The sequence below is a fragment of the Oncorhynchus gorbuscha genome, linkage group LG13, assembly GCF_021184085.1.
Source record: "Oncorhynchus gorbuscha isolate QuinsamMale2020 ecotype Even-year linkage group LG13, OgorEven_v1.0, whole genome shotgun sequence".
In the NCBI taxonomy this organism is placed as follows: Eukaryota; Metazoa; Chordata; class Actinopteri; order Salmoniformes; family Salmonidae; genus Oncorhynchus; species Oncorhynchus gorbuscha.
In genome coordinates, this window is record NC_060185.1 from 72,562,988 (window position 1) to 72,590,738 (window position 27,751).

Consider the following 27,751-nt stretch of genomic DNA (forward strand, 5'->3'; position numbering starts at 1 on the left):
GGTCATTCAAGCTTTATGGCAACAATGATAGATTAATTGGACACAGAGTGACAACAATAATTTATAAAAGCACAACAAAAATGCATTCAGTCATAATCCAGAGATTTGACGGTTGAGATCCACGAATTATTATGACAACATAGTATTACACCCACAAACAAATTTGATCTAGGTTCTAAAAAACATGTTTCTAGAAGCATCGTGCGCGTTCTACGGATTACCAAACTCGCAGGGGGAAAAAACATACTGTTTGATAAAGCGGTCATGGGACCTATGCGTCAGAATCAGGTGACGGAGCACAACTAAGAGGCAGTAAAGCAGGATGAGACGAAAAGTAACGCTATTTCACACAGCTTTCATCAGACGCTTCACGTTGGTTGCATATTTTCTGATTGAGTTTGCATCGAACATTGCCTAATGCAATGTATCACCTCGAAGGTGTAATGATCAAATTTAATAATTTTCGTATAAGCTAGGCTACTGCACAATAATGAATAACATTTACATTTTACATTTAAGTCATTTAGCAGACGCTCTTATCCAGAGCGACTTACAAATTGCAAACGAATACAATTGTGTGTAACCGAGATGATTTTGGTAGATATATTGAAATTGATTTTGGTAGATATATTGAATTTAATTTTGGTAGATACAGTACCAGTCAAAAGTTTGGACACACCTACTCATTCAAGGGGTTTTCTTAATTTTTTACTATTTTCTAAATTGTAAAATAATAGTGAAGACAAAAGTATGAAATAACACATATGGAATCATGTAGTAACCAAAAAAAAGTGTTAAACAAATAAAAAAATATTTGAGATTTTAGAGTCTTCAAAGTAGCCACTGTTTCCCTTGATGACATCGTTGCACTCCTGGCATTCACTCAACCAGCTTCACCTGGAAAGCTTTTCCAACAGTCTTGAAGGAGTTCCCACATATGCTGAGCATTTGTTGGCTGCTTTTGCTTCACTCTGTGGTCCAACTCATCTCAATTGGATTGAGGTCGGGTGATTGTGGAGGCCAGGTCATCTGATGCAGCACTCCATCACTCTCCTTGGTCAAATAGCTCTTATACAGCCTGAAGGTGTGTTGGGTCATTGTCCTGTTGAAAAACAAATGATAGTCCCACTAAGCGCAAACCAGATGGGATGGTGTATCACTGCAGAATGCTGTGGTGGTTAAGGGTGCCTTGAATTCTAAATAAAGAACTGACAGTGCCACCAGCAAAGCACCACCACACCTCCATGCTTCATGGTGGGAACAACACATGCGGAGATCATTCGTTCACCTACTATACGTCTCACAAAGACATGGCCCAAGCAAGTCTTGTCTTCTTATTGGTGTCCTTTATTAGTGTTTTTTTGCACCAATTTGACCATGAAGGCCTGATTCACTCCGTCTACTCTGAATAGTTGATGTTGAGATGTGTCTGTTACTTGAACTCTGTGAAGCATTTATTTGGGCTGCAATTTCTGAGGCTGGTAACTCTAATGAACTTAACCTCTGCAGCAGCGGTAACTCTGTCTCTTACTTTCCTGTTGCAGAACTCGTGAGAGCCAGTTTCATCATACCGCTTGATGGTTTTTGCGACCGCACTTGAAGAAACTTTCAAAGTTGTTGAAATTTTCTGGATTGACTGACCTTCATGTCTTAAAGTAATGATGGACTGTTGTTTGTCTTTGCTTATTTGAGCTGTTCTTGCAATAATGTGGACTTGGTATTTTACCAAATAGGGCTATCCTTTAAATACCACCCCTACTCTGTCACAACACAACTGATGGGCCCAAACACATTAAGAATGAAAGAAAATCCACAAATTAACTTTTAACAAGGCACACCTGTTTATTGAAATGCATTCCAGGTGATTACCTCATGAAGCTGGTTGAGAGAATGCCAAGAGTGTGCAAAGCTGTCATCAAGGCACGCTGGGAATTCCGGTACGGAAAGTGCCTTGTCATACCTCGGCCTCTAACTTCATTCAACCTTTAGCGTCCCACCCATTTGTTTCAATTAGCTTGGAAGCCTTTTGCGCACAACAACAGAAGGAGCAGAGCGTTGTCATTTAGTTAGTGTTATCCGTTATCCTTGCTACATCCCTACCCTAAACCCAACCCGAACCTTAAATCGGGAATCAGCAGTAGAAACAGTAACAAAGCGTTTTCCCTTCCCCTGTTTCGCTAAAAAAGCTTATGGATAGGGCTTGAGAAATGTAACCACTCACAAATTCATAGACATAGCTTTGGATGCAAGGACTGACCATCCATGATATCAAAATCATAGCCTCAAAACATGGTTAAAACGATGTAGTTTTTGTTTACGTTTACTTTGTATAAAACCGGTTAATTTGGGGTTTTGATTGGGACGGTTGAACTACGGCATTTATTTATAAGTTATATCTTTCAAAATCAATGTGTACATATAATTCATTTATAAGTCAAAAAGTGGATGGAGCAACTTCTGATTACCCATTTAATCCCTACCCGTACAGTAACCCGTACATTTCTACTTTAATGGAGGGTATGGACGTCCCATTGAGCAAAAATACCTCGTACCATCGCCATTTAGAAACGGTGGACTTCCCCATGAAGCCGCTCCAAGCCCTCGTGATTGGCTAGACAGCTGCATAAATATGACACGTGACGCCATATAAGGTTTATAAACGGAACTGTACCCAGAAAAGCACGACGCACTGACAGCGATCGAGTTTGCAGTGGAGCGGGCCAACATTTTAACTGCGCAACAAATATTTCGGAGCGAGTATAGGGCTGAAATTGTGAAAATACTCAACCATGTCTATGACCGTCAAAGCCTATCTCCTTGGGAAGGAGGATGCGCCGAAAGAAATTCGTCGCATTGCTGTGGACCAAGATGTTTCAACGAGTTTTGAGTATCTGAAAAAAAAGGTTGAGGATGTTTTCTCAACCCTGCGAAATGTCACCTATCAAATGTTTTACAAAGGTAAGCCTATACTAGTGACCATTTATAGGAATCCACTGTAGTGTCTTCAATTGCGTTTATTATGTTGTCATATCTGAATATTGCTGTTGGGCTGTAATCTTCCATAATATTATCCGCCGCGCGCAGCGCAGTACGTACTGAACAAACTAGACTACTGATAAATGTGTCAAAATTGCAATAAATTCAATAATCTCCCGACCAAAATAGAGCTCAACAAGACAATTTGTCTTTATGCACCATATTGCACTATATAAATCGGATAGTTTGTACACAGAGCGTTTTTACAGGCCTACATTTAACATAGCATTTCATGGTGAATGTCAGTTTTGAGTGAGCAGGCCCTGTTTCATTTGTCATACATGCGATGTGGTAAATTTAAGTCGGTTACCAATTATAGTCTTCATCCTTAAACAGGTGACATTTGTTATACTACATTTCTCTAAACTAGCCCTGCCTAAACACCTGTCAGTTCATAGTGGACAAAACATCCATTAATTTTAACATGGGATACAGTGAAGGGGGCACTTTTTTATATTCCAGTGTTTAGGCTTTTAGGATTGCTAAATGAACTATCTTGCAGCCCCCCCCCAGGTAGTGAATTATACTATTCAATATTAATTGATCAGACTGCATTGATTTAAAAAAATAAAGTGGGGCATTTTCAAAAAAACTAACTTTGAAAATGACAACCCTGTTGGTCTTAGCACAACACTTTGTATGAACAATATTCCCTAAACTAACCATTGTTCTTCAAATAAAAAAGCTAGTGAGGATAAACTGTGGACAGTTGTCCTTACTTGTGAACTCTGGCAGCTATTATGTAATTATCTGAGATGTGACCTCTTTATTTTCTACCCAGATGAAGATGGTGACATGATCGCCTTCTCCACTGATGATGAGCTCATCATGGGCCTCACCTGCATCAAGGACTACACCTTCCGCCTCTTCATCAAGGGTGAGTCTTGTGATCAAATCTAATAGATACAAATGAATAGAATTGTTACTAATGTGTAATGTATTAAGTCATCATTACTGGAATAACTTAGCATTCTCATTGTTACTGACACATTTTAGTTCATAAGTACACCCGCTAGACCCATTGCTGACAGGTGTATAAAATTGAGCACAGTCATGCAATCTCAACAGACAAACAATGGCAGGAGAATGACCATACTGAATAGCTCAGTGGCACTGTCATGGGCTGCCACCTTTCCAACAAGTCAGTATATCAAGTATCTGTCCTGCTAGAGCTGCACAGGTCAACTAAGTGGTGTTATTGTGAAGTGGAAATGTCTAGGAGCAACAACGGCTCAGCAGCGAAGTGGTGTGCCATACAAGCTCACAGAACAGGACCGCTGAATGCTGAAGCACATAAAAGTCGTCTGTCCTCTGCAACATACTGCCGAGTTCCAAACTGCCTTTGGTAGCAATGTCAGCACAATAACTGTTTGCCGGGAGCTTCATTAAATGGGTTTCCATGGCCGAGCAGCCGCATACAAGCCTAAGATCACCATGCGCGATATCAAGCATCGGCTGGAGTGGTGTAAAGCTCGCCGCCATTGGGACTCTGGAGCAGTATAATTTTTTCTCTGGAGTGATGAATCGCCCTTCACTTTCTGGCAGTTTGACAGATGAATCTTGGTTTGGCAGATGCCAGGAGAACACTACCTGCCCGACTGCATAATGCCAATTGTAAAGTTTGGTGGAAGAGAAATAATGGTCTGTGGCTGTTCTTCATGGTTCAGGCTAGGCACCTTAGCTCCAGTGTAGGGAAATGTTAACGCTACAGCATATAATGACATTCTAGATGATTCTGTGCTTCCAACTTTGTGGTACAGTTTGGGGAAGGCCCTTTTCTATTTCAGCATGACAATGCCCCCATGCACAAAGTGAGGTCCATACAGAAATGGTTTGTTGAGATCGGTGTGGAAGAACTTGACTGGCCTGCACAGAGCTCTGACCTTAACCCCATCAAACATCTTTAGGATAAATTGGAACACTGACTTTGAACCAGGCCTAATCACCCAACAGCAATGCCTGACCTCACTAATGCTCGTGGCTGAATGGAAGCAAGTCCCCGCAGCAATGTTCCAATATGTAGTGCAGGGATCCTCAACTAGATTCAGCCGTGGGCCGATTTTTGTTTTCTTGGGCGGATGGCCAGGGGGCCAAAAACATAACATAAATTGTAGCCTGCAACTTGACCGCAAGAAGCCCAAACAGATATGTTTGAATAAAACAATTTCAATCCTTGCTTTACATTTGTATATGGTCGTCTCTTATGCATGGGAATACTTGGAATATATATATATAATATATATATATATATATATTACATCCAACAATGTAAATTCCCCTCCCCAGAAACTACTTTTTATATTTTTTTGCTCAGAACTTGGGGGGCCAAATAAAAAACCCTGCGGTCCAAATTCGGGTCGCCAGTTTGGTAATCCTGCTGTAGTGTAAAGCCTTCCAAGAAGAGTGTGGGGGGTGGGGAAACTTCATATTAATTACTATGATTTTGGAATGAGATGTTCGAGTAGGTGATTTTGGAATAAGATGTTCGAGTAGGTATCTACATACTTTTGGTCATGTAGTGAACTTTCTTTTCTTTACAGAGAAGAAGGAGCATAGGCGTGAATTCCCTGCTTTTGCCTTCCCTGGGGGTGTCCCCCCTTTCGCCTTCCCTCCTCCCCCTGGAACACCTCATATGGGACATCCCCCACCTCACGGTTCCCACGGCCACCATGGTCATGGCCACCATGGTCATGGGCCCCCCATGGTGCACCCCAATGTGACCTGTGACGAATGTGAGGGCTCTGTGGCGGGGACCCGCTTCAAGTGCACAGTGTGCCCTGACTATGACCTGTGCTCCACGTGCCAAGCCAAGGGGCTACACAAGGAGCACGTCCTCCTGCCCATCTGGCACCCCTTCAACAACGCATTTGAGGTGAGACCCATGTGTTTATGCCTTTTTTTTCCCTAAGTGGATATACTTGCATATCTGAGTAATTTAAAACTCCATTTAAATAAAAAAAATTTAGTCCAGGAACAAAATGTATGTGTGGTTAGGGGAGAAATGTCCTCTATAATTGTTCTTCTATTCAGTGGTTCCCTCGTGGGAAGTGGATGAGGAAGATGAGGCACTGCACGTGGGCTCAAGCCCAAAACCAGGCCCAGCCTGGTCCCTCTGGGTCCCAGCCAGGCCAGGCAGCCCCAGGTGACAGACAGCCCTCTGATGCCTCATCTGCTGCCTCCCAGCAGTCCCAAGCCAATATGGATTACCTGAAGAACATTGGAGAAGGGGTGGCAGCCATGCTTAGCCCACTGGGTAAGACTAAGAGAAAAGCTCCATATAATTGTTTTACTAATAATCCATTATTTGAAATGTACTGACCACTCTACATGTAAATGCACTGAAATGGCTTACTTACACTTGCCTGCAGGTATCGATGTGGATATTGATGTGGAGCTGGAGGCAAAGAGGACCAAGGTGATGACCCCCAATCCGTCCCCACCTGGGTCAGGAGGCCCCCCCAGTGCTAGGAGCAACAACGGGACAGGGGTGTCCGAGGGAGATGGGACTAAAGAGGGGGACATGGTGGTGGACGGGCTTAGCAGCCTAGGGAGTGCGAGTGATTTAGCTATGGTATGATGCACACAAGAAAAGTTTCATTATAAACATTTTGATTTAATCAAAAGTAATGGAAGAATAAAATGCATTTGTCTCTCTGAGATGGTATATATTGTTGAACTCTAACTTTCTGTGTAGGGTGGTAAAGACCCAGGGGGCAGTGGTGACGATGAGTGGACCCACCTGACCTCCAAGGAGGTGGATCCCTCTACAGGTGAGCTCCAGTCTCTCAGGGTAGGCGAGGGCTCTCTGGAAGCCCCGGGGTCCCCTACTGTCCCCCAGGGTCCCTCACAGGAACCACAGAAGTCCCTCACTCTCGCTGAGGCCGCAGCCTACCCCCACCTTCCTCAAGGTAAGATGGAGGATATGAGTTCTCTTAACTATCACAAGTAGCAGTTGCTGTGGTGATATCCTAATCCTCACTACTACTAGTAGTAGTACTTGACGTCAGTCAATGGTAGTTCTATCCCCATTTAGTAGTAGGCATAATGGTTACTATGATATCCCTGATTACTAGTAGAATTGCCTACGCCAGAATGACCCTTCACTGTCGTGTCTGTCTAGATGCCGACCCACGCTTGGTGGAGTCCCTGTCCCAGATGCTGGCCATGGGCTTCACAGATGAGGGTGGCTGGCTCACCCGCCTCCTCCACACTAAGGACTGTGATGTCGGGGCCGCCCTGGACACCATCCACTACGCCAAACCCGCCAAGAAGTAACAGGGCCCCAACACCGTACCCTGAGGGACACCTACATCCCCCTAAGATAGCCACTTCACCAATACTGCCTTCTCTTCCGTCCCTCTCATTCACCTCTGGCACTTGCAGTTACTCACACAAGTCTATTAGATCTGAATATAATTCTTGCGATTTTTAAATGTTATGGTTGTACAGACATTGAATTACAGTATAAAGGGTTTACTAGTCAATATTTATCCAAAAGGAAATATATATTTCCATAACCTTTTAAACTCTTTTCAATGGGATGTCATTTAACTGAAAGTGTTAAATTGGATTGATAACAGTTAAGATTAACTAACATATGTCAGTGTTCACTCAATAGCAAGTATCATCTATTGAGTTTGATTAATCAAGTAACTGTTCTATCACGTATCATGTAGAGTTAATACCAGAAGTAATACATGTTCATTACCAGTGTCAACAGAACCAGGTGAAAGGTGTGAATGATTGTCTAACATTGAAAATATTTCTCCCCTTTCAAAACTAAATAAAATACTTCTGCAAAGAAATTGTCATTCTCCTACTGTCTCATTAAATACTTTAATGTATTGCCAACATTAAGATTACAAATGATAGTTTGACAGAATCTAGGGATTACATATTTGTCCGCCGTGTCAGTGAAATTATTCATCAGCGGAAAACATTATCAAATTTCAAGCAATTGAATGAACTAAATGTTTAAAATGACAACATTCAGTGTTTACAGAAGAATACTAGGCCACTTAGTATTTAGATGCACTCGGCATCTACTGAAAAAGGAGCAACCCATTACATGATTTTTCGAATGTCAAAGTCATCTGTGTAGAACAGAGGGCAGTGCATGGTCACTTGGTGTGCGCGGGCTGATGACAGACAGGTGCTTTGCTCTCAGGTAAGGACATATAGGCGGAACATCCGCTATTGGCTGCCTCCCCAAATCCACAATGAGTGATAGTGAACGGATCAAATGTCTTCCCTAGAGAACCACAACCCCCACCAATATGGAAATACACCCACAGCCTGGTTGTCTAATAGGGGCCTTCATATAGTACTGGTCCTTGAGCATCACATTGGAAACTTTTAGAACCAGTGGTATGGAATTCATCCATATGCATTGCACCACTCCAGTTGGTCTCCTCTTCCTCAGGAGGGGCAGAAGTTAGGATCTGGGCCCATTTGGAGGTCTGTGTGACTGCAGTACCCCAGGATCAAGAAGGTCCTGGCTGTGCAGTTGAAGAGTTTGAGGGTGGTGCAGTTACATTAGGGGGTTTGTGGTAGACGAGTGGTCTGCAGGGAGCTGATGGTTTGGGAGACCATTCTACAGGGGCAAATGAGCTGGGGTGTTTGACTTAGCTTTGGTAAATACAAACCAGAGAAAGCATATTAGTTTTGTACATACAAGCTAAACAGCTTGTATGAATTAGCATATGCTGCCCTCTTCTACAATTATATACACTCCCCCCATTCTCTTTTCTACCTCAATGTTGGGCCGCATTAATCCATGCTGTCACATACCTATGCTCAATCTAAACACAGATTCTGTCATATATAGAAGGGCATAGTATATGAGTGGTGCTGGTTTTGGATCAGTGTTTTATAATGGTGGCCAGTTGATCCTCCTGTTCCATGACGATGGTGTAGACACAGTGGGGGATGACATGTAGGCTACTGTTTAGGCACAAACATGTAGACACATAATGGAACATAAAAGGCCACTTTAAATTGTGCAGTTGTCACAACACCACAGATGCCTCAAGTTGAGGGGGAAAGCAATTGACATGCTGACTGCATGAATGTCCACCAGAGCTGTTGCCAGAGAATAGAATGCCAATTTCTCTACCATAAGTCACCTGGAACGTCATTTTAGAGAATTTGGCAGTATGTCCAACCGGCCTCGCAACCGCAGACCACATGTAACCACGCCAGCCCAGGACCTCCACATCAGTCTTCAACCGAGGGATCGTCTGAGACCAGCCCCCCAGACAGCTGATAAATCTGTAATCAAGCCCTTTTGTGGGGAAAAAAAATCACATTCTGATTGGCTGGGCCATGCCCCTGCCCAGTGATGTGAAATCCATAGATTAGGCCTTAGTTTATATAAGGAAATCAGTCAATTGAAATAAAGTAACTCAGTAAAATGGTTGAAATTGTTGCATGCTGAATCTATATTTTTGTTCAGTATAATTCGCTTGGCATGAGTCATGAGCTGTGTTCGAATACTCATTCTAACCGTACTATTTGTGATGTGAATTGAGTATAGAGTATGCATATTGGTCATAGTATGGATATAGTTAGTATGCCAAAAGTTCCCGCCCGGATGACGTACTAAATTCGCCAAAATGTTAAGTATACATACAGAGGACACTATTTCCGTACTTTAGGGCCCATAATGCAATTCTTCAGGAAATGGGCTTCACATAGTTTTAAGATTTTAAGAAAATGGTGGAAAATATGCAGCCGAAGTACAAAGAGAGCCGATACAAATTTAGCATGACAAAATGTTAAGACAATGTTGAGCAACGTAATAAAGTAATGACTTTTCAAATAAGTTACCTTACACATTGTTGGCTGATAATTTGTTAGCTATGCTGCCCTTACGAACAACATAGCATATCATTACAGCAGTACCAGTATGTTAGTTGACTACTTATACATAAAACTTGCCAGTATATTACCTATAGACCAACTAACTACCCATCGTTAATTGACTTGATTATTCCCGTAATTCTTAGCTAAATGGTATAGTCGTTGTGCGTTCTCAATCGACATTCTGGCACTTTCGTAAATTCGCTCTGGCTATCTACTCATATTTCAGAGCAGTCTCCTATAAGTGTACCAGAGCACAGTATAATTAATTTATGAGCGCTCAACACCAGTTGAATATGGGTGGTGTCAGCAAATGTCGGCAAAAAAAGCGTAATTCAATTGTTGCCAGCAGTAAAGTCACCAACGCTCTGGATAACATGAAAACCACCTAACCAGCTCTGCTAGTGGAGTAAAATGGTCAAGAGTGGTCTCATGTGCCTGGAAGTAGCTAACAAGCTAGCCAACATCAGCTTGGGTGCTTGACTGCCATTGGAAGACCAGAATGCTCAAATAAATCCTACTCCTCGGCCTGAGCATCCAGTGCGCTCCGAGAGCAAAACACTCTAAATTTCCAAAACGGACAATGCTGTGAATTTACGAGCTCACTCTGTCACTCCAGGTTGAATTTAGAACCCACCCGAAGTGGTAAAATGTGTAACTAGTAATTTGTTATGCTAACTAGGTAGCAAGAGGTTGCATAGCAAAAGCATCAACTTCTGTTAGATTGGCAAAGAGCTAGTACGCTCAATCAACTGAAAGGATACTGTTAGTTTACAGTATACTAAAATTAACTAATATATACTCATTAAGTATGTAGTATACAGTATGTTAGTATGGGTATTCGAACACAGCTATGGAAATACCTGACATTTCTGTTGCCTTAGAGATGGTTCCTGTCTTTGTAAACATTCTCTTCCTCAACTTCTTCTCTGCAGGTATTTACTCCTGAGACTCCAATTAGCCTCTTCTGCCTACAGGAATACAGTCATTTTGAACTGTAAATGTTTTCTTATGGCTACTACCCTAAACTAAGCATGAGAATGCAAGACAAGTTCAGGCCTAGCGCTATAATCCTTTGTGCTCGACAGCCTGTGCCTACGTTCAATTGAATGGGACGTGTCAAAAACATGCGTTTGATGACCAATAACAATGGTGTGAACTCACATTCTGGTCATTACACTCCTGAGCTTTGTCAACCAGCTCTTACTGAGCCACTTCCACCTCCTCCCTAGCACAAATAATAAACAGAGACATAGCATACAGCGATATCATATTGGCAAACATTTTTCGCCGCACCTGGAAATTAAACTAGGGAAGACACTGACACATACAGGTCACGTGTGTCCAAATCTTCTGACAAATTTCCCTCCAACACTTGTATAACAGAAGAGCGTTCTCTCTCCGCCTGGCATTGAGCTTCTGAACATGACGTCTACAATCCACTTCAGAGCTACGTCCAAACTCCTGGAAAGGTTAAACAAAACAAATGTTTTTGCAAATAATTTACAAAGTTTGCCAACTGTGTGGTCTGAATAAATCATTAGCTAGCTGGTTTACCTTGATGACCGACTGCTTTTCCCCACACAGCTTGCCAGCCTAAGCTTGCATTTGTTTTGCTCATTTTAACCCGAAATCAATGGAGCAAATATTTACACATGCAACGCATACAAGCTAGTTAGTAGCAACTTAAACTTTTGTTACCTGTTGCACTTGGTAGATTTGGCATAAACAGCATCTTAGGACATTACATTCCTTAACCATGTTCTTTGTTTTAGTTGTAGTAGTTAAACGACAAGCCTGAGATGTTATTTTCCCGGGAATGTTTTTCAAAACTGTCGAAAGAGGAAGTTGTTCAATTTTAAGTGATTACGGCCCATATGCATGTGTTCTTATTAATTTTCAATGGAAGGGAAGCGGAGTGGCGGCGCAAACGTGGCGTGGGAAGCTATGGAAATGTTTAGCTCCTCCAATAGTGTGCAACTGAGTGGTTCCCATGATGAATTTGATGCTCAGAAATGCAATCCACAATTCCGGGTGTTCCTGCATGTGGGCATGCCCATTTGGATCCTTTATGAACAAACCCCCTTGAGCATCCCATTGGTTCCTTCATGAACCCCACACACACCTATTAGCCAATAACAACACATTGAATAACAGACTTACTGCATGGAACAGATGTTCCAAAACAAAATCAAAAGGATGTTTGTTCTGAAGTGTCAAGAGATCAGGAAGAAAATAGATATTTATTTTTGCATGTATTTATCCCCTTAATTTAGGCACTAAACTATCCTATATATACTTCCATAATTGTTTTTTTCTGAAAGTACTGGTACCAGTTGTCTTGTGAGGCAAAACGGAGAACACCATTGAGTTTGTTAGTGTCTCAGCATTCAATAGACTGGTCATAGTTTGTAGGCCAAACCGTTTGGACGCTACAGACGTTTTCGTGAGAACACCAACTTTCGGGATGTCTCATGGTCTGACAAACACTGCTCTAGCTCTTCCACCACAGATGTGGAAGGGCAATATCGGCGGATGTCGTAATTGAGACGCAGCCCATTCAAAAAACCCCCCCCCCCCCGACTATCCCATTGGTTCCTAAATGAACATCCGCTTTTTATACTTCTATTGGTATATTTTAGTTACGACAGGCGGGGGTGATCCAGTAGAGTAGGTGGCATTAATGCACAATAACGTTGGATGCCAGTATAAGCCCGGTGTGGGCAACGGTAGCTATCCAGCCATACACCGGTAGACAGTGTCCTTCGTCTTTCCCTGTCAGGAACTGTTTTCCCGCAGTTCTGTTAGCGTTCAGGGCAGGTGTTCCGCAGGCGGGAGCGTTGGATACTTTGTGCTAACTTAACCAGCTAGTCCTAAAACTCTGGTACACAGCAGGCGGGAGTTTTGGAAATGACAGAGAATGTGGTCGGTCATGCATAGAAGAGAAAATGTGCCAGGCAAATACCTAGGGATAAGCACAGGAATGGCGATAGGTAGGAAACTGATTCAGTGTGGTGGATTTGAGGAGAGGGCATGCCTTATATTATAAAGTCAATGGGACGTATCGTGTATGACAAAAGGGCAATCGGAGTTGTCCATGTTAAGGTTACAGTCAGTTTAAATCTGACACGAGAGTCTACAATGCAGTTGAACTTTATGTATGTGTTGAGCTGTCAGGCATTGGCCAATTAAGAGTAAGTCTGTATTCATATTTCTTCTAACTTACACTACTGGTCAAAAACTCCCTACTCATTCAAGGGGTTCTTTACTTTTACTATTTTCTACATTGTTGAATAATAGTGAAGACATTAAAACTATAAATTAACACATATTGAATCATGTTGTAACCAAAAAAAGTGTTAAACAAACCAGAATATATTTTATATAGTCACCCTTGGCTTGATGACAGCTTTGTACATTTTATATAGTCACCCTTGGCTTGATGACAGCTTTGTACATGCTTGGCATTTTCTCAACCAGCTTCTCCTGGAATGATTTTCCAACAGTGTTGACGGAGTTCCCACATGTGCTAGGCACTTGTTGGCTGATTTTCCTTCACTTTGCAATCCAACTCATCTTATCCTTCTTGGTCAAATAGACATATACAGGCTGGAGGTGTGTTTGGTCATTGTCCTGTTGAAAAACAAATTATAGTCCCACTAAGCCCAAACCAGATGGGATGGCGTATCTCTACAGAATGCTGTGGTAGCCATGCTGGTTAAGTGTGCCTTGAATTCGAAATAAATCACAGACAGTGTCACCAGAAAAACACCACCTCCATGCTTTACGGTGAGAAATACACATGCGGAGATCATCCGTTCATCCACACTGTCTCACAAAGACACAGTGGTTGAAACCAAAAATCTCCAATTTGGACTCTAGACCGATGGACACATTTCCACCGGTCTAATGTCCATTGCTCATGTTTATTGGCCCAAGCAAGTCTTCTTATTGGTGTCCTTTTGTCGAGGTTTCTGTGCAGCAATTTGACCATGAAGGCCTGATTCACAGTCGTCTCTGAACAGTTGATGTTGATATGTGTCTGTTACTTGAACTCTGAAGCATTTATTTGGGCTGCAATTTCTGACGTTGGTAACTACAATGAACTTATCCTCTGCAGCAGAGGGAACTCTGGGTCTTCCATTTCTGTGGCGGTCCTCATGAGAGCCAGTTTCATCATACCGTTTTATCATTTTTGCAACTGCACTTGAAGAAACTTCCAAAGTTCCTGAAATGTTCCAGATTTAATTATTTGTAAAGTAATGGAGTCTTCTCTTTAGTATTTGAGCTGTTCTTTCCATAATATGGACTTGGTCTTTTACCAAATAGGGCTATCTTCTGTATACCACCCCTACCGTGTCACAACACAACTGATTGTCTCAAACACATTAAGGAAAGAAATTCCACAAATTAACTTTTAATTAGACACACCTGTTAATTGAAATGCATTCCAGGTGACTACCTCATGAAGCTGAGAGAATGCCAAGAGTGTGCAAAGCTGTCATCAAAGCAAAGGGTGGCTATTTGAAGAATCTCAAATATAAAATATATTTGCACTTGTTTAACACTTTTTTGCTTCCTACATGATTCCAATGTGTTATTTCATAGTTTTGATGTCTTCATTATTATTCTACAATGTAGAAAATAGTAAAATAAAAACCCTTGAATGAGTAGGCATTCAAAAATATTTGAATGGTAGTGTACATGTAATGACTTTAATGTACATTGTCATGTGCGGAATGCAGCCTACTATCAGTGCAGAAAGCCTGAAGTTATTTCTTTGTAGACCTGTTGCATGTAGAATCACAAGAGTTGTTTGATAATAATACTGTCTAGAGTAGGACTAGTCTACCATACAAAAATTTAATTTAAGTTCAGACATTTTCAGAGCAGGGATCAGCAGTCTGCCTATTGATACTTGAACACCGGTGCATGTTTTAACCTCCTTTTCACGATAGGCGTAACCGCAGATCACCTTCGATGAATCCCGGTTTCAACTGTACCGGGCAGATGGCAGACAGCGTGTATGGTGTTGTGTGGGCAAGCGGTTTGCTGATGTCATTGTTGTCAACAGAGTGCCCCATAATGGTGGTGGGGTATGACAGATTTTTACCTCGTCAGCTCGGGGATTCGATCTAGCAACCTTTCGGTTACTGGCCCAACACTAACAACTAGACTACTTGCTGCCACAGCTAGTACTTGGTTGCACAGCCTTTAGCCAAGATAACTGCAGACAAACACTTTATAGCCATCAATGAGCTTGCTGCACCTTTCTACTGGCAATTTGGTGCACTTTTCAGCAGCAAACTGCTCTAATTCTTCAATGCTTGAGGGGTGCCCTCCACCAACTGCTGTTTTTTTAACCCCACTTTTTCCTCCCTAATTTCGTGATATCCAATTGCGATCCAATTATGTTATTGTCTCATCGCTGCAACTGACCAATGGGTTCGGGAGGGGTGAAGGTCAAGTCATGGGTACTCCCAAACATGAACCGCCAAACTGGGCTTTATAACAACCGCCCGCTTAACCCGGAAGCCAGCCGCACTAATGTGTTGGAGGAAATACAGTTCAACTGACGACCGAAGTCAGCCTGCGGGCATCCTGCCTGCCACAAGGAGTCGCTAGAGCGCGATGAGCCAAGTAAAGCCTCCCCAAACCCGAACGATGCTGGGCCAGTTGTGCCCTCCCCTATGGGATCCCAGGTCACAGCTGGTTGTGACACAACCTGGGATCAAACTTGGGTCTGTAGTGATGCCTTAAGCATTTCGATGCATTGCCTTAGACCGCTGCACCACTCGGGAGGCCCCGGCGTAGGTATATGGACACTTCGCTGGCCAGTCCAGAATGGTCCAGCACGTTCTTATGTGGGTTTGGGGTCATTGTCCTGTTGGAAGACCCACATCCTTCAATGGACAACCAATTTTTGGACACTGGGTTGAACATTGGATGACAAAACACCTGATAATCTGATTTAATGATGCCTTTAGTACGTTTAAGGCCCCCAGTACCAGAGGCAACAAAGCAACCCCACAGCATTATCAAACTTGATTGTAGGAAGGGTGTTATTTTCATTGAATGCTTCATTTGGTCATTAGCCCTGATCTACACTGCTCAAAAAAAATAAAGGGAACACTTAAACAACACAATGTAACTCCAAGTCAATCACACTTCTGTGAAATCAAACTGTCCACTTTGGAAGCAACACTGATTGACAATTAATTTCACATGCTGTTGTGCAAATGGAATAGACAACAGGTGGAAATTATAGGCAATTAGCAAGACACCCCCAATAAAAGGAGTGGTTCTGCAGGTGGTGACCACAGACCACTTCTCAGTTCCTATGCTTCCTGGCTGATGTTTTGGTCACTTTTGAATGCTGGCGGTGCTTTCACTCTAGTGGTAGCATTAGACGGAGTCTACAACCCACACAAGTGGCTCAGGTAGTGCAGCTCATCCAGGATGGAACATCAATGCGAGCTGTGGCAAGAAGGTTTGCTGTGTCTGTCAGCGTAGTGTCCAGAGCATGGAGGCGCTACCAGGATACAGGCCAGTACATCAGGAGACGTGGAGGAGGCCGTAGGAGGGCAACAACCCAGCAGCAGGACCGCTACCTCTGCTTTTGTGCAAGGAGGAGCAGAAGGAGCACTGCTAGAGCCCTGCAAAATGACCTCCAGCAGGCCACAAATGTGCATGTGTCTGCTCAAACGGTCAGAAACAGACTCCATGAGGGTGGTATGAGGGCCCGACGTCCACAGGTGGGGGTTGTGCTTACAGCCCAACACCATGCAGGACGTTTGGCATTTGCAAGTGAACACCAAGATTGGCAAATTCGCCACTGGCGCCCTGTGCTCTTCACAGATGAAAGCAGGTTCACACTGAGCACATGTGACAGACGAGTCTGGAGACGCCGTGGAGAACGTTCTGCTGCCTGCAACATCCTCCAGCATGACCGTTTTGGCGGTGGGTCAGTCATGGTGTGGGGTGGCATTTCTTTGGGGGGCCGCACAGCCCTCCATGTGCTCGCCAGAGGTAGCTTCACTGCCATTAGGTACCGAGATGAGATCCTCAGACCCCTTGTGAGACCATATGCTGGTGCGTTTGGCCCTGGGTTCCTCCTAATGCAAGACAATGCTAGACCTCATGTTGCTGGAGTGTGTCAGCGGTTCCTGAAAGAGGAAGGCATTGATGCTATGGACTGGCCCGCCCATTCCCCAGACCTGAATCCAATTGAGCACATTTGGGACACCATGTCTCGCTCCATCCACCAACGCCACGTTGCACCACAGACTGTCCAGGAGTTGGCAGATGCTTTAGTCCAGGTCTGGGAGGAGATCCCTCAGGAGACCATACACCACCTCATCAGGAGCATGCCCAGGCGTTGTAGGGAGGTCATATAGGCACGTGGAGGCCACACACACTACTGAGCCTCATTTTGACTTGTTTTAAGGACATTACATCAAAGTTGGATCAGCCTGTAGTGTGTTTTTCCACTTTAATTTTGAGTGTGACTCCAAATCCATACCTCCATGGGTTGATAAATTTGATTTCCATTGATAATTTGTGTGATTTTGTTGTCAGCACATTCAACTATGTAAAAAAAAGTATTTAATAAGAATATTTTATTCATTCATATCTAGTATGTTATTTTAGTGTTCCCTTTATTTTTTTGAGCAGTGTATATTGCCAAAGAACAGTCATTTAGTTTCATTGGTCCACAGAACATTTCCCCCAGGATTTACGTTTATTTAGGTGGGGTTTTAAGAAGTTAAAATCAGGCTTTCTTGTCTCCTTCAGCAGTGGGCTATTCCTACGTTTACCAATGACAGTGACTGTGTTGCCAGTGACCCCTCCAAACTTCCATCCTACTTTTGTCTTTAGACGCAGACCTGAACCTTGCCCAGATGGGGAGATAGCAGCATGTACGTCTGCTCTGTGGGGTCCTCTCAGGAACTGACAGGGAACAGCAAGGACTACACTGAGCTCATAGTGCTGAGTGAGTGGCTGTTATCCTCTCAGGGCCTCCATTGATCCCCCTCACATGCCTGCATTTTGCACCACCACCCATCCATCCTATGACAAAACAAAACAAACAAGTTATTCCATTCACTATTTGTATTTAGTACACAACATAGCACAGTACTGATCAAAGAATTTAAAATGCAAGTTTGAATCAATAAATCTGTTACATGAATACAGTGATGACATTATAGCTATAGGTGGATAAACAGACTTGCAACAGCCACATAGGCCATCCTAGAACCAAAAAGGATCCCAAACTGCTTCCTCATTCTTTGTTTTCACATTTAGAAAGTAGTCTGCAAGGTAAACAAGTACAATTAGTAATTTTCATTATATATCAGAAACATATGCAAGTGCAAAGCAAATAATATACAAAGCGTGAGACAGGGTTTGTGTGCAAAAAAAGATAGAAAAACAACATACAATTGAATGAAATGGTACTTTGGTGTTTTAGGCCAAATAACACTGTGATAAATTTACCTTGGGGTATAAAACAATCATCTTACAAAGTGACGATAAACTTGGTATGTAATGCTACAAACAACGCCGGACTGTTGTGTTTCGTTATACACAATGGGCCAGCCAGACAACCTTTTACTACAGTCTGGTTTTAGTGTTACAGAAGAACATTTCTGAGATTAGAATTGAGCAGCGGCAGCACATTTCTCAGCTGATAACCAGACCTGTCTGGATAGCCATAGGGGAAACAAACTGTGAGGAGCCAATAGCCTTGTCTAACAATCCCTAACTCCTATTTACTACTCTAGTATCTGAAGTAACTAGAAAGGTGTGAGAAATATTCCAGACAATCCCCAAACCTCATCCGGACTGGAGCCATTGTTTACATTTGTCCAGTCCCTTCCGAAGTAGGGGAGCTGAATGGTTTAAAAGGGCTTGTTAAAATATTATTTTTTTCTGGTAAAACATTAAAGATAGCTGGTGACGAAAGAGGGCATTAAGCATTCTGTAGAATTGCCTGTGTACAATATCTGTTTGTGACCAATGTGGCTTTGTAGTAAATCAAAATACTGCGTACAAAGCATCTCTTTTTTACATTTACAAGCTTTGAACAACAGAAGATACTACGAATATGATATGCAGCAATTTACAGGTTGACACCGACAGGCGTGATGGATAATCCAACAAAAAGCCTTACATGACATTAAGCAAATATTTCTAGACTGAAATGTAATTGCAATCCGTAAAAAATTGTAGTTGCTTGTTTTCAGTAAACCATCAGGAAGTGTTTCCTTACTGCTATTCTGAAACGACAGAAGTGCATTGCAGGGATATCCATCGAACACTTACTTACAGGTGTTCAATTTACCTCGGCCCGAATACATAGATAAAACTGACAGTTAGGCCTAGTAACTGTAATGGTATTAGTATTTCTGTAATGGTTATAGTATTTATGTTGGTAAAACAATACTTGAGGTAATTTGATGAATGAACAGTCTAATCAGGCCCTAGTAAGTTACGAGTGGCAGGCAAGTCACCCAATGAGAGAAGCTCCATGCTTATCTGAAGGCTGCAGATTAATTGACGGTTAGTTAAGACTGCTGAATTGGGACTAATAAAACAAGTACTGGCCAGAGAACTGACTGGTAACGCCAACATTCTTCCGAAGAAAAAACTACATAAAACAAAAACAAGCTCTTTCCAAAAAAATCTAACATCCAGTTTAGTCTTCTTTTTTTTTTTAAGGCAAGGCTTTCTTTAGTTTGAGACAGCTGTGGATTTCACAGACACACAAACGTTTACATGTCTCATATACAGGTCTTATATTTAAAGGCATTTATCCACAGCGTTGATTGTGGTCCGCAGAGTGCAGAGAACAGAAAGGGCACAGGGATAGATACAATAATACAGTTGAGTACCAACATCCTACCTTTGGATTAGCCACTACGCTCCAAGGCCCGGTTTTCCAGATCAATATTAAAGCTTAGTCCTGGAATAGAAAGCATGATCAATGGAGAATTTATATTTTGAATGTGCTTTTTAGTCTAGTTACAGGCTTAGGTGGAATGCGTTTCTGGGAAACCAGCCCTAAATGTTTTGGGTCATGTGGCTTTTATCAAAAGGTAGGATCCGTTGGGCAGACTCTGGAGTATTTTGTTTCAATAGATATATTTCCTATATACACACACACATCTGGTTCTGTATAAGGATGACAATCACAACAGAGATACAAGTCTAGAGCTCCCTGTGAAATGGTAGTGAGGCAAGGAGCAACAGTAACTTGAGTAGGACAGTGATGGGTTTCCCCTACGGGTGAGAAGTGAGGTGAGTCAGGTTGAGAGCTGGGCCAATTAGTGGTCGCTTGACGAGCTCACCTGCCTTTCCACTCTCCTTTGCATCTTACAGATAGCCATCCTTGCCTGAATTTCTCCCTTCTTCTCAAAGTAGTCCACCAGGGGCGGCTCGGTGAGCATCGACGCCAGCACCTGCTCAAAGGTGATGGACCAATCGCCATCCAATATGCTTCCCCGCCGCTGCTGGTCGCCGGCGCAGCCAATCAGGACTGTGTCGTCGGCGATGTCCTCACACTGCAGAGAACCTGTGCTCACCATGGAGTAGGACGAGACCGACGTGTCATCCTTCACTTCTTCGTCCGACGTCTGCTGAGGCGGCGTTTCCAGCTGGGCCTCCGCCAAGGCCCTGCAGACCAGAGACTGCCCTGAGCTGCTCTCCCCGTTCGGCTCCTCTTTTTCGGGTTGGAGCAGTTCAGCAGCGGGGGCGGGAGCCTGGGCGTTGATGGTGTCAGTTGGTTTGTTGGCGCCGTTGTTGGTGAACTTCTTGCCCACCTCTCCGATGCGCAGCAGCAGGCTGGCCACAGTGGCGATGGCGTGGTAGAGCTCCTGCTCCAGTGGGTCCTCGCTGAACATGTTGTACAGGGTCTTACACAGCTCTATGAACTGCTCCTGTAGGGGACACACACAGGGGATCAGGCAGAAATGGCTTCTCTAAGTGTGTATGAGTGGTCAAGTTATGGTCATCTCTCAGTAATGTGGCATATACCTGGTTCATCCTGCGAAGGTCTTTAATGGTCTCCTTCTTGGGCTCATTCTCCATGGCCCACATCCGCAGGTAGTACTTATAGTCCTTCACCTCTGAAACAGATATCACAATATTACACTGGATGCAGTGCCTTCAGAAAGTATTCATACCCCTTGATTATTTACATATTTTGTTGTGTTACAGCCTGGAATTTAAAATTGATAAAATAGATTTCTCACCCATCTAAACACAATATTCCATAATAACAAAGGGAAAACATATCTTTAAAAATGACTGCAAATGTATTGAAAATGAAATACGGAAATATATAATTCACAAGTATTCACACCCGAGTCAATACTTTGGAAAAGCACCTTCGGCGGCGATTACAGCTTTGAGTCGTCTTTGGTATGTCTGTATCAGCTTTACACATCTGGATTTTTGAATTTTCTCACATTCTTCCTCAGATTTTCTCAGGCTCTGTTAGTTTAGATGGGGAGCGGCAGTGAACAGCAATCTTCAAGTCTTTCCACAGAGTTTTAGTGGGATTCGTCTGAGCTTTGGCTGGGCCACTCAATGGCTTTCAAATTCTTGTTCTGAAGCTATTCCAGCATCACTTTGGCTGTAAATCTTCACTGTAGAGACTTGTCCTTCTTGCAGGTTCTCCCATCTCAGCCAAGGAACTCTGTAGTTCTGTCCCCTCCCTGACCAAAGTCCTTCTTGCCCGGTTGCTCAGTTTGGTCAGATGGCGAGCTCTAGGTAGGCTGGGTAGTTCCATATCTCCCAATGATGGAGTTCACTATGCTCTTGGAAACTTTCAACACTCTAGAAATTGTTTTATTCTCTTCCCCAGATGTAGGCCTCATCACAATTGTCGGAGATCTACGGACAGTTCCTTGGACTTCAAGCTATAGTTTCCGCTCTGACATGAACTGTCAAATTTGGAACCTTATATAGACAGGCGTGTTTCTTTCTAAATCATGTCCAAACAATTTAGTTGGCCACAGACTCCAATCAAGTTGAAGTGACATCTCAAGGATGATCAAAGAAAATTGGAGCTCCGGAGCTCAATTTAGAGCGTCATAGCAAAGAGGTGTGAATCCTGATGTAAATAATTTTCAACAAATTTGCAAACATTTCTAAAAACATGTTTTACTTTGTCATTATGGGGTATTGCGTGTAGATGGGTAAGAAAAACAAATGTAATACAGTGACACGAAAAAGTATGTGAACCATTGGAATTGGTCCTAAAATCACACCAATAGACAAAGACAGTGTGCTTATCTAATAACACACAAATTATTGTATTTATCTTGTCTATATTGAATACATCATTTAAACATTCACAGTGTAGGAAAAAGTATGTGAACCCTTAGGCTAATGACCTCTCCAAAAGCTTATTGGACTCAGGAGTCAGCTAACCTGTAGTCCAATCAATGAAACGAGATTAGAGATGTTGGTTAGAGCTGCCCTGCCCTATAATAAAAAATTTTTTTTAAACTCACCAAATTTGAGTTTGCTATTCACAAGAAGCATTGTCTGATGTGAACCATGCCTTGAACAAAATAGATATCAGAAGACCTAATAATTGTTGACTTGCATAAAGCTGGAAAGGGTTACAAAAGTCTCTCTAAAAGCCTTGATGTTCATCAGTCCACGGTAAGACAAATTGTCTATAAATGGAGAAAGTTCAGCACTGTTGCTACTCTCCATAGGAGTGGCTGTCCTGCAAAGATGACTGCAAGAGCACAGCGCAGAATGCTCAATGAGGTTAAGACGAATCCTAGAGTGGCAGCTTAAGACTTACAGTAATCTCTGGAACATGATAACATCTCTGACGAGTCTACAATACGTGAAACACTAAACAAGAATGGTGTTCATGGGAGAACACCACAGAAGAAGCCACTGCTGTCCAAAGAAAACATTGCTGCCCGTCTGAAATTTGCAAAAGAGCACCCGGATGTTCCACAGTGCTACTGGCAAAATATTCTGTGGACAGATGAAACTAAAGTGGAGTTATTTGGGAGGAACACACAACACTGTGTGGAAAAAAACAGTAAAACCTCATCCTCACTGTAAAGTATGGTGTAGGGAGAATCATGGTTTTGGCTGCATCGGGGTCTGGACAGCTTGCGATCATTGACGGGAAAATAAATTCCCAAGTTTATCAAGACATTTTGCAGGAGAATGTGAGGCTATCTGTCCACCAATCGAAGCTCAACAGAAGTTGGGTGATGCAACAGGACAACGACCCAAAATACAAGTAAACCAACAACAGAATTGCTTCAAAAGAAGAAAATCCTGATCTCAACCTGTTTTGAGATCCTGTGGCATGACCTCAAGAGAGCGGTTCACACCAGACATCCCAAGAATATTGCTGAACTGAAACAGTTTTGAAAACAAGAATGGTCCAAAATTCCTCCTGACCATTGTGCAGGTCTGATCCGCAACTACAAAAAATGTTTGGTTGAGGTTATTGCTGCAAAAAGGAGGGTCAACCAGTTATTAAATCAAAGGGTTCACATACTTTTCCCATCCACACTAAGTTCAATAAAGACATGAAAATGTATAATTGTTTGTGTGTTAGTGTAAGCAGACTGTGTTTATCTATTGTTATGACTATATCATGCAGAAATCCAGATAATTCCATAGGGCTCACATACTCTTTCTTGCCACTATACATTTTGAATTCAGGCTATTACACAACAAAATGTAAGTCAAGGGGTATGAATGCTTTCTGAAGGCACTGTATGCATAGCAATACCGTTTGAATCCTGCAGAGGGCAGGACAAGGAAGAAGACCAGTACTGTAGAAAGGTCATTAATATTGGCAGGGGAGTGAGGCTCACCTTTCTTCTCCTCTGCATCTCCGCTTCCCAATGCGTCCTCAGCCTCTTTCACCTCCTCTCCTGCAGACAGAGTAAACCACCACCATCACCATGCCCACAGAGCCACTAATCAGACCATCCACACCAGTGTACACACTACACATTGACAAGTAGGAAAGTGGGTTATCTAGACAGGGGTTGGGAGGAGGGGGGCTTTTCAGTGGAAGATGATTGTGCTTGTGTTGTGAGACATCCACTTAACAGAAGATGAGGTGAGTCAACTAGCCCCCAGATGCTAGGAGGATAACAGGCAGGGAGGTGAGTCAACTAGCCCCCAGATGCTAGGAGGATAACAGGCATGGAAGTGAGTCAACTAGCCCCCAGATGCTAGGAGGGTAACAGGCAGGGAAGTGAGTCAACTAGCCCCCAGATAGGAGGGTAACAGGCAAGGATGGAAGATACAGATACCACAGCAGATATATACAGGGGGAAAGTGATCCAATGTCATTCACACCTGGACCGGAACGTACCAAAGAGAGCCCAGAGTGAACTGTACCAAGTGGACAGGGAGAGTAAATTAAAGGGGGGGGGTACTACAAAGAGCATTTTGATCAAGGGTCTCCACTCTGTATAAAGATAGTTGTGTAATCTGCTGGTATGATGTCACTGAGTGTGCTATACCACATGAGATTGACTATTCCCCCTGAATACAGTGTGGCCACCATTTTGTTGATCAAAAGTGTCTTTGTGACAAAGAGATTTACAGAGAGACAAACCTGAGGTCACTTCCTGCACCAGGAAGTCCAGATCAGACAGGAAGGGAGGTTCTGGAGCAGTGAGAAGGAAACGGAACCAGATGGAGAGAGGACAGACATGAGAGAAAGAATTAAAGAGGGAGAGATAGATAAAGGGCAAGATGAAGAGATTAAGACAAAGTGAGAAGGGAGGAAGGTGAGACAGAGGAAAGAGGGCGGGTGGAGAAAGAGGGAGGCGAGGATCAAATGATAGGAAGATGAGAATACACATTCGGTCAGTTAAGTCAGTAGTAGGAATCAGTTTTCAATGCACAGACACATGCAAGGGACCAGGACCACTCATTGCCTCAAGCAAAAAAAACAAGAAAAATCGAACCAACATGTCAAATATCACATGGAAATTGTGAGCAAACTACAGAATGAAAGATGGTTCACACGTGTTTTCCCTCCTGAGGGATTATGTTATGTTTATGTCAACAGCAGTACGTTTATGTCAACATCAATGTGTGTGTGTGTACCCTGTGGAGTGTCATCAGTGAAGAACTGTGTAGCTTCCAGTGCCGACTCGGCCTCCTCTGGACACAATGCTGTAAGAGAGACAAGAAGTATGTTCGCCCCAGTATGTATTATCCTAACACACACACACAAATCATACCCACACACACACAAATCATACCCACAAGCACGCACGTGCACATACTTTATTCAAAACTGCTCAATTGTTCCCATTCTATAACATTATAGTAACACACCCACAGACACCAACATAATTCTTCCATCACGCATATACATGGTGCCTGTCCCTTTAAAAAAAAAACCACACCACCCAAAGCACAGGGCCACAAGACTGTGCTGATTCGCTACAACTGTGTTTGAGGGAAAAACATGTGTGTGAAGCTAATTAGTGAGACAGAGCTGTGTTTTCCCCTGCTTACCTGGCGGCAGGTGAAGATTGTACAGTAACTTGAGTTTCTCTGTCATGTCTCCGTGGTACATCCCACCTTTTGGGAGACACGTGGTGGGTCAGTGGGATCCATGCTGACTAATCGTAAAATCACTACCAGCCAATTAAGCAGTGAGATTTATCCTGCTACAAACTAGCACATAACTGATCTCGAAAAATGTATTATTATTATATTATCTCGAAAATATCTCAGAACACCAGCTACACAACCCCGACCCCTCCTCCCGACACATCCATGTTTAATATAGAAATCAGTTCATATTTTCAACGGAAAGTTGCGATTCTCTACTTCTTCAAACTCACTCAGACCAGTGACAAACTCCTTGAAGTTGATGAGGCCGTCCTTGTTCAGGTCCAGCAGGCGGAAGAGGCGTGCGGCCAGCGTGGCGGTGTGCGTCCCACAGAGCCAGGTTCCCAGGGCCCCGAACAGCTGGCAGAATTGTCCCAGGTCAATGCGGTACTGCTCCAGGTAGGGCAGGCTGGGGTCGTGGCGCTCCGCCGCTGTGGTGCTGGCCCCCCAGTAGCAGCTAATTATGTGCTTGGCCTGCCATGGGGAAGGGGAGTGGGATGCAGCTCAGAGGTGGTACTGGCTGATTGAGACATTGAATGGAGAGTGCAAATGGTGCTTGACAGTTGAGACAGTTGATCTATTGACAATGGCTTGATAATGATGGTTTTGGTGCCAGCTTTCAGTTTAAAAAAATACAAAATGTTTTGTCACATATACTGGATAGGTGCAGTGAAATGTGTTGTCTTACACTTGTTTGGGACATGAGCCACAACTTGTTTTGTTCTCAGTCTATTGATAATGCTTACAAAACACATACCGTGTAACAGCTGTGTGACTTGTCATCACAACCATGACTAGCATCACACAACAAACAACTTATTTACCACCCACCACACTAAGCTGACACGCCTGAGTTAAGAACAACATTGCTAACAGAATGTTAGAATGTTCAAAACCACTGCTGGGTAATGATGTAAAAAGCCGTAGGAACGATAATAACGATGATTTGTTACCTTGAAGTGAACATAGAGTTCCTCTAGCTCCTCGATACTGAAGGCTGAGTCTGTCATGATGGCTCTTACCTGTGGATAGACACACAGCTCTACATCAGACAGAGAAACACCTCTGGCTACAGCATATTAAGTGGGCACTGTATGACTTAAGTATGCACATGTTTTTGTTCCAACCTTAACATAACCTATTCGATACATCTTCATATCCACAATTGATCACTATTAAAAGGATTATTTTGGATTTTGGCAATGAGGCCCTTTATTTACTTCCCCAGAGTCAGATGAACTTGTGGAATTTCTCTCTCTCTCTCTGTGTCCAATATTAAGGAAGTTAGTGGTAGTTTCGCGAGGTAATGCTAACTAGCGTTAGCCCAATTACTGGAAGTTTATGCGTATCTGCTAGCATTTTGGCCTCATTTCCAAAATCTCAAAGTATCCATTAAATGTAAAACATTTTTTTACTTGAACCTTTATTCAACTAGGCAAGTCAGTTAAGAACACATTCCTATTTACAATGACGACCTACCGGAGAACAGGTAACTAACCAACTAATTAACTGCCTTGTTCAGGGGCAGAACGACAGATTTTTATCTTGTCAGCTTGGGGAGTTAATCCAGCAACCGTACGGTTACTGGCCCAAAGCTCTAACCACTAGGCTACCTGCCGGCCCATGGGACTCCCAATGACGTCCGGTTGAGATACAGCCTGAATTCGAACCAGGGTGTCTGTAATTCAAATCAAATTGTATTTGTCACATACACATGGTTAGCAGATGTTAATGCGAGTGTAGCGAAATGCTTGTGCTTCTAGTTCCGACAATGCAGTAATAACCAACGAGTAATCTAACCTATCAATTCCACAACTACTACCTTATACACACAAGTGTAAAGGGATAAAGAATATGTACATAAAGATATACAGTGGGACAGAAAAGTATTTAGTCAGCCACCAATTGTGCAAGTTCTCCCACTTAAAAAGATGAGAGGCCTGTAATTTTCATCATAGGTACACTTCAACTATGACAGACAAAATGAGAAAAATGCTCTCTAGCAAACTTCAGACAGGCCTGGACATGTACTGGCTTAAACAGGGGGACATGTCTGGCACTGCAGGATTTGAGTCCCTGGCCGCGTAGAGTTTTTTGATGGTAGGCTTTGTTACTTTGGTCCCAGCTCTCTGCAGGTCATTCACTAGGTCCCCCCGTGTGGTTCTGGGATTTTTGCTCACCATTCTTGTGATCATTTTGACTCCACGGGGTGAGATCTTGC

The 27,751-nt window shown here is 43.0% G+C and overlaps 2 protein-coding genes and 1 long non-coding RNA gene across 11 annotated transcripts in view; 2 read left to right on the forward strand and 1 right to left on the reverse strand.

Annotated features, from left to right (window-relative positions):
• Positions 1-2,651: 2,651 nt before the first annotated feature.
• LOC123993489 (sequestosome-1-like) lies at positions 2,652-7,841 on the forward strand. Its single transcript, XM_046295684.1, has 7 exons — positions 2,652-2,958; positions 3,818-3,913; positions 5,577-5,908; positions 6,067-6,289; positions 6,405-6,607; positions 6,731-6,944; positions 7,157-7,841. Exons 1-7 carry the CDS (start codon positions 2,790-2,792, stop codon positions 7,309-7,311), a joined length of 1,392 nt encoding a protein of 463 aa, XP_046151640.1. The 5' UTR covers positions 2,652-2,789; the 3' UTR covers positions 7,312-7,841.
• Positions 7,842-11,271: 3,430 nt separating this feature from the next.
• LOC123993490 overlaps positions 11,272-27,751 on the forward strand; it is a 28,922-nt gene continuing 12,442 nt past the window's right edge. The window contains exons 1-2 of the long non-coding RNA XR_006831457.1: positions 11,272-11,369; positions 17,776-17,890. This is a non-coding gene — a long non-coding RNA (uncharacterized LOC123993490). The remainder of the gene's footprint in view (positions 11,370-17,775; positions 17,891-27,751) is intronic.
• The window catches only part of LOC123993487 (TBC1 domain family member 9B-like), a 51,901-nt gene continuing 41,748 nt past the window's right edge, over positions 17,599-27,751 (reverse strand). Inside the window, exons 15-24 of one of the 9 annotated variants that reach the window (XR_006831456.1) lie at positions 26,484-26,552; positions 25,764-26,004; positions 25,432-25,497; positions 25,015-25,083; positions 24,518-24,568; positions 23,763-23,822; positions 20,935-21,026; positions 20,250-20,837; positions 19,805-19,864; positions 17,599-18,212 (exon numbers count right to left, since the gene is read on the reverse strand). Coding sequence is in view for 7 of the 9 variants with exons in the window: in XM_046295682.1 (XP_046151638.1) it covers positions 20,226-20,837; positions 20,935-21,026; positions 23,763-23,822; positions 24,518-24,568; positions 25,015-25,083; positions 25,432-25,497; positions 25,764-26,004; positions 26,484-26,552 (1,260 nt within the window). In the remaining 2 variants the exon portion in view is untranslated. Of the gene's footprint in view, positions 20,838-20,934; positions 21,027-23,762; positions 23,823-24,517; positions 24,569-25,014; positions 25,084-25,431; positions 25,498-25,763; positions 26,005-26,483; positions 26,553-27,751 lie in introns of all 9 variants that reach the window. The other 8 variants (XR_006831455.1, XM_046295678.1, XM_046295682.1 and 5 more) reach the window with 8 other exon arrangements.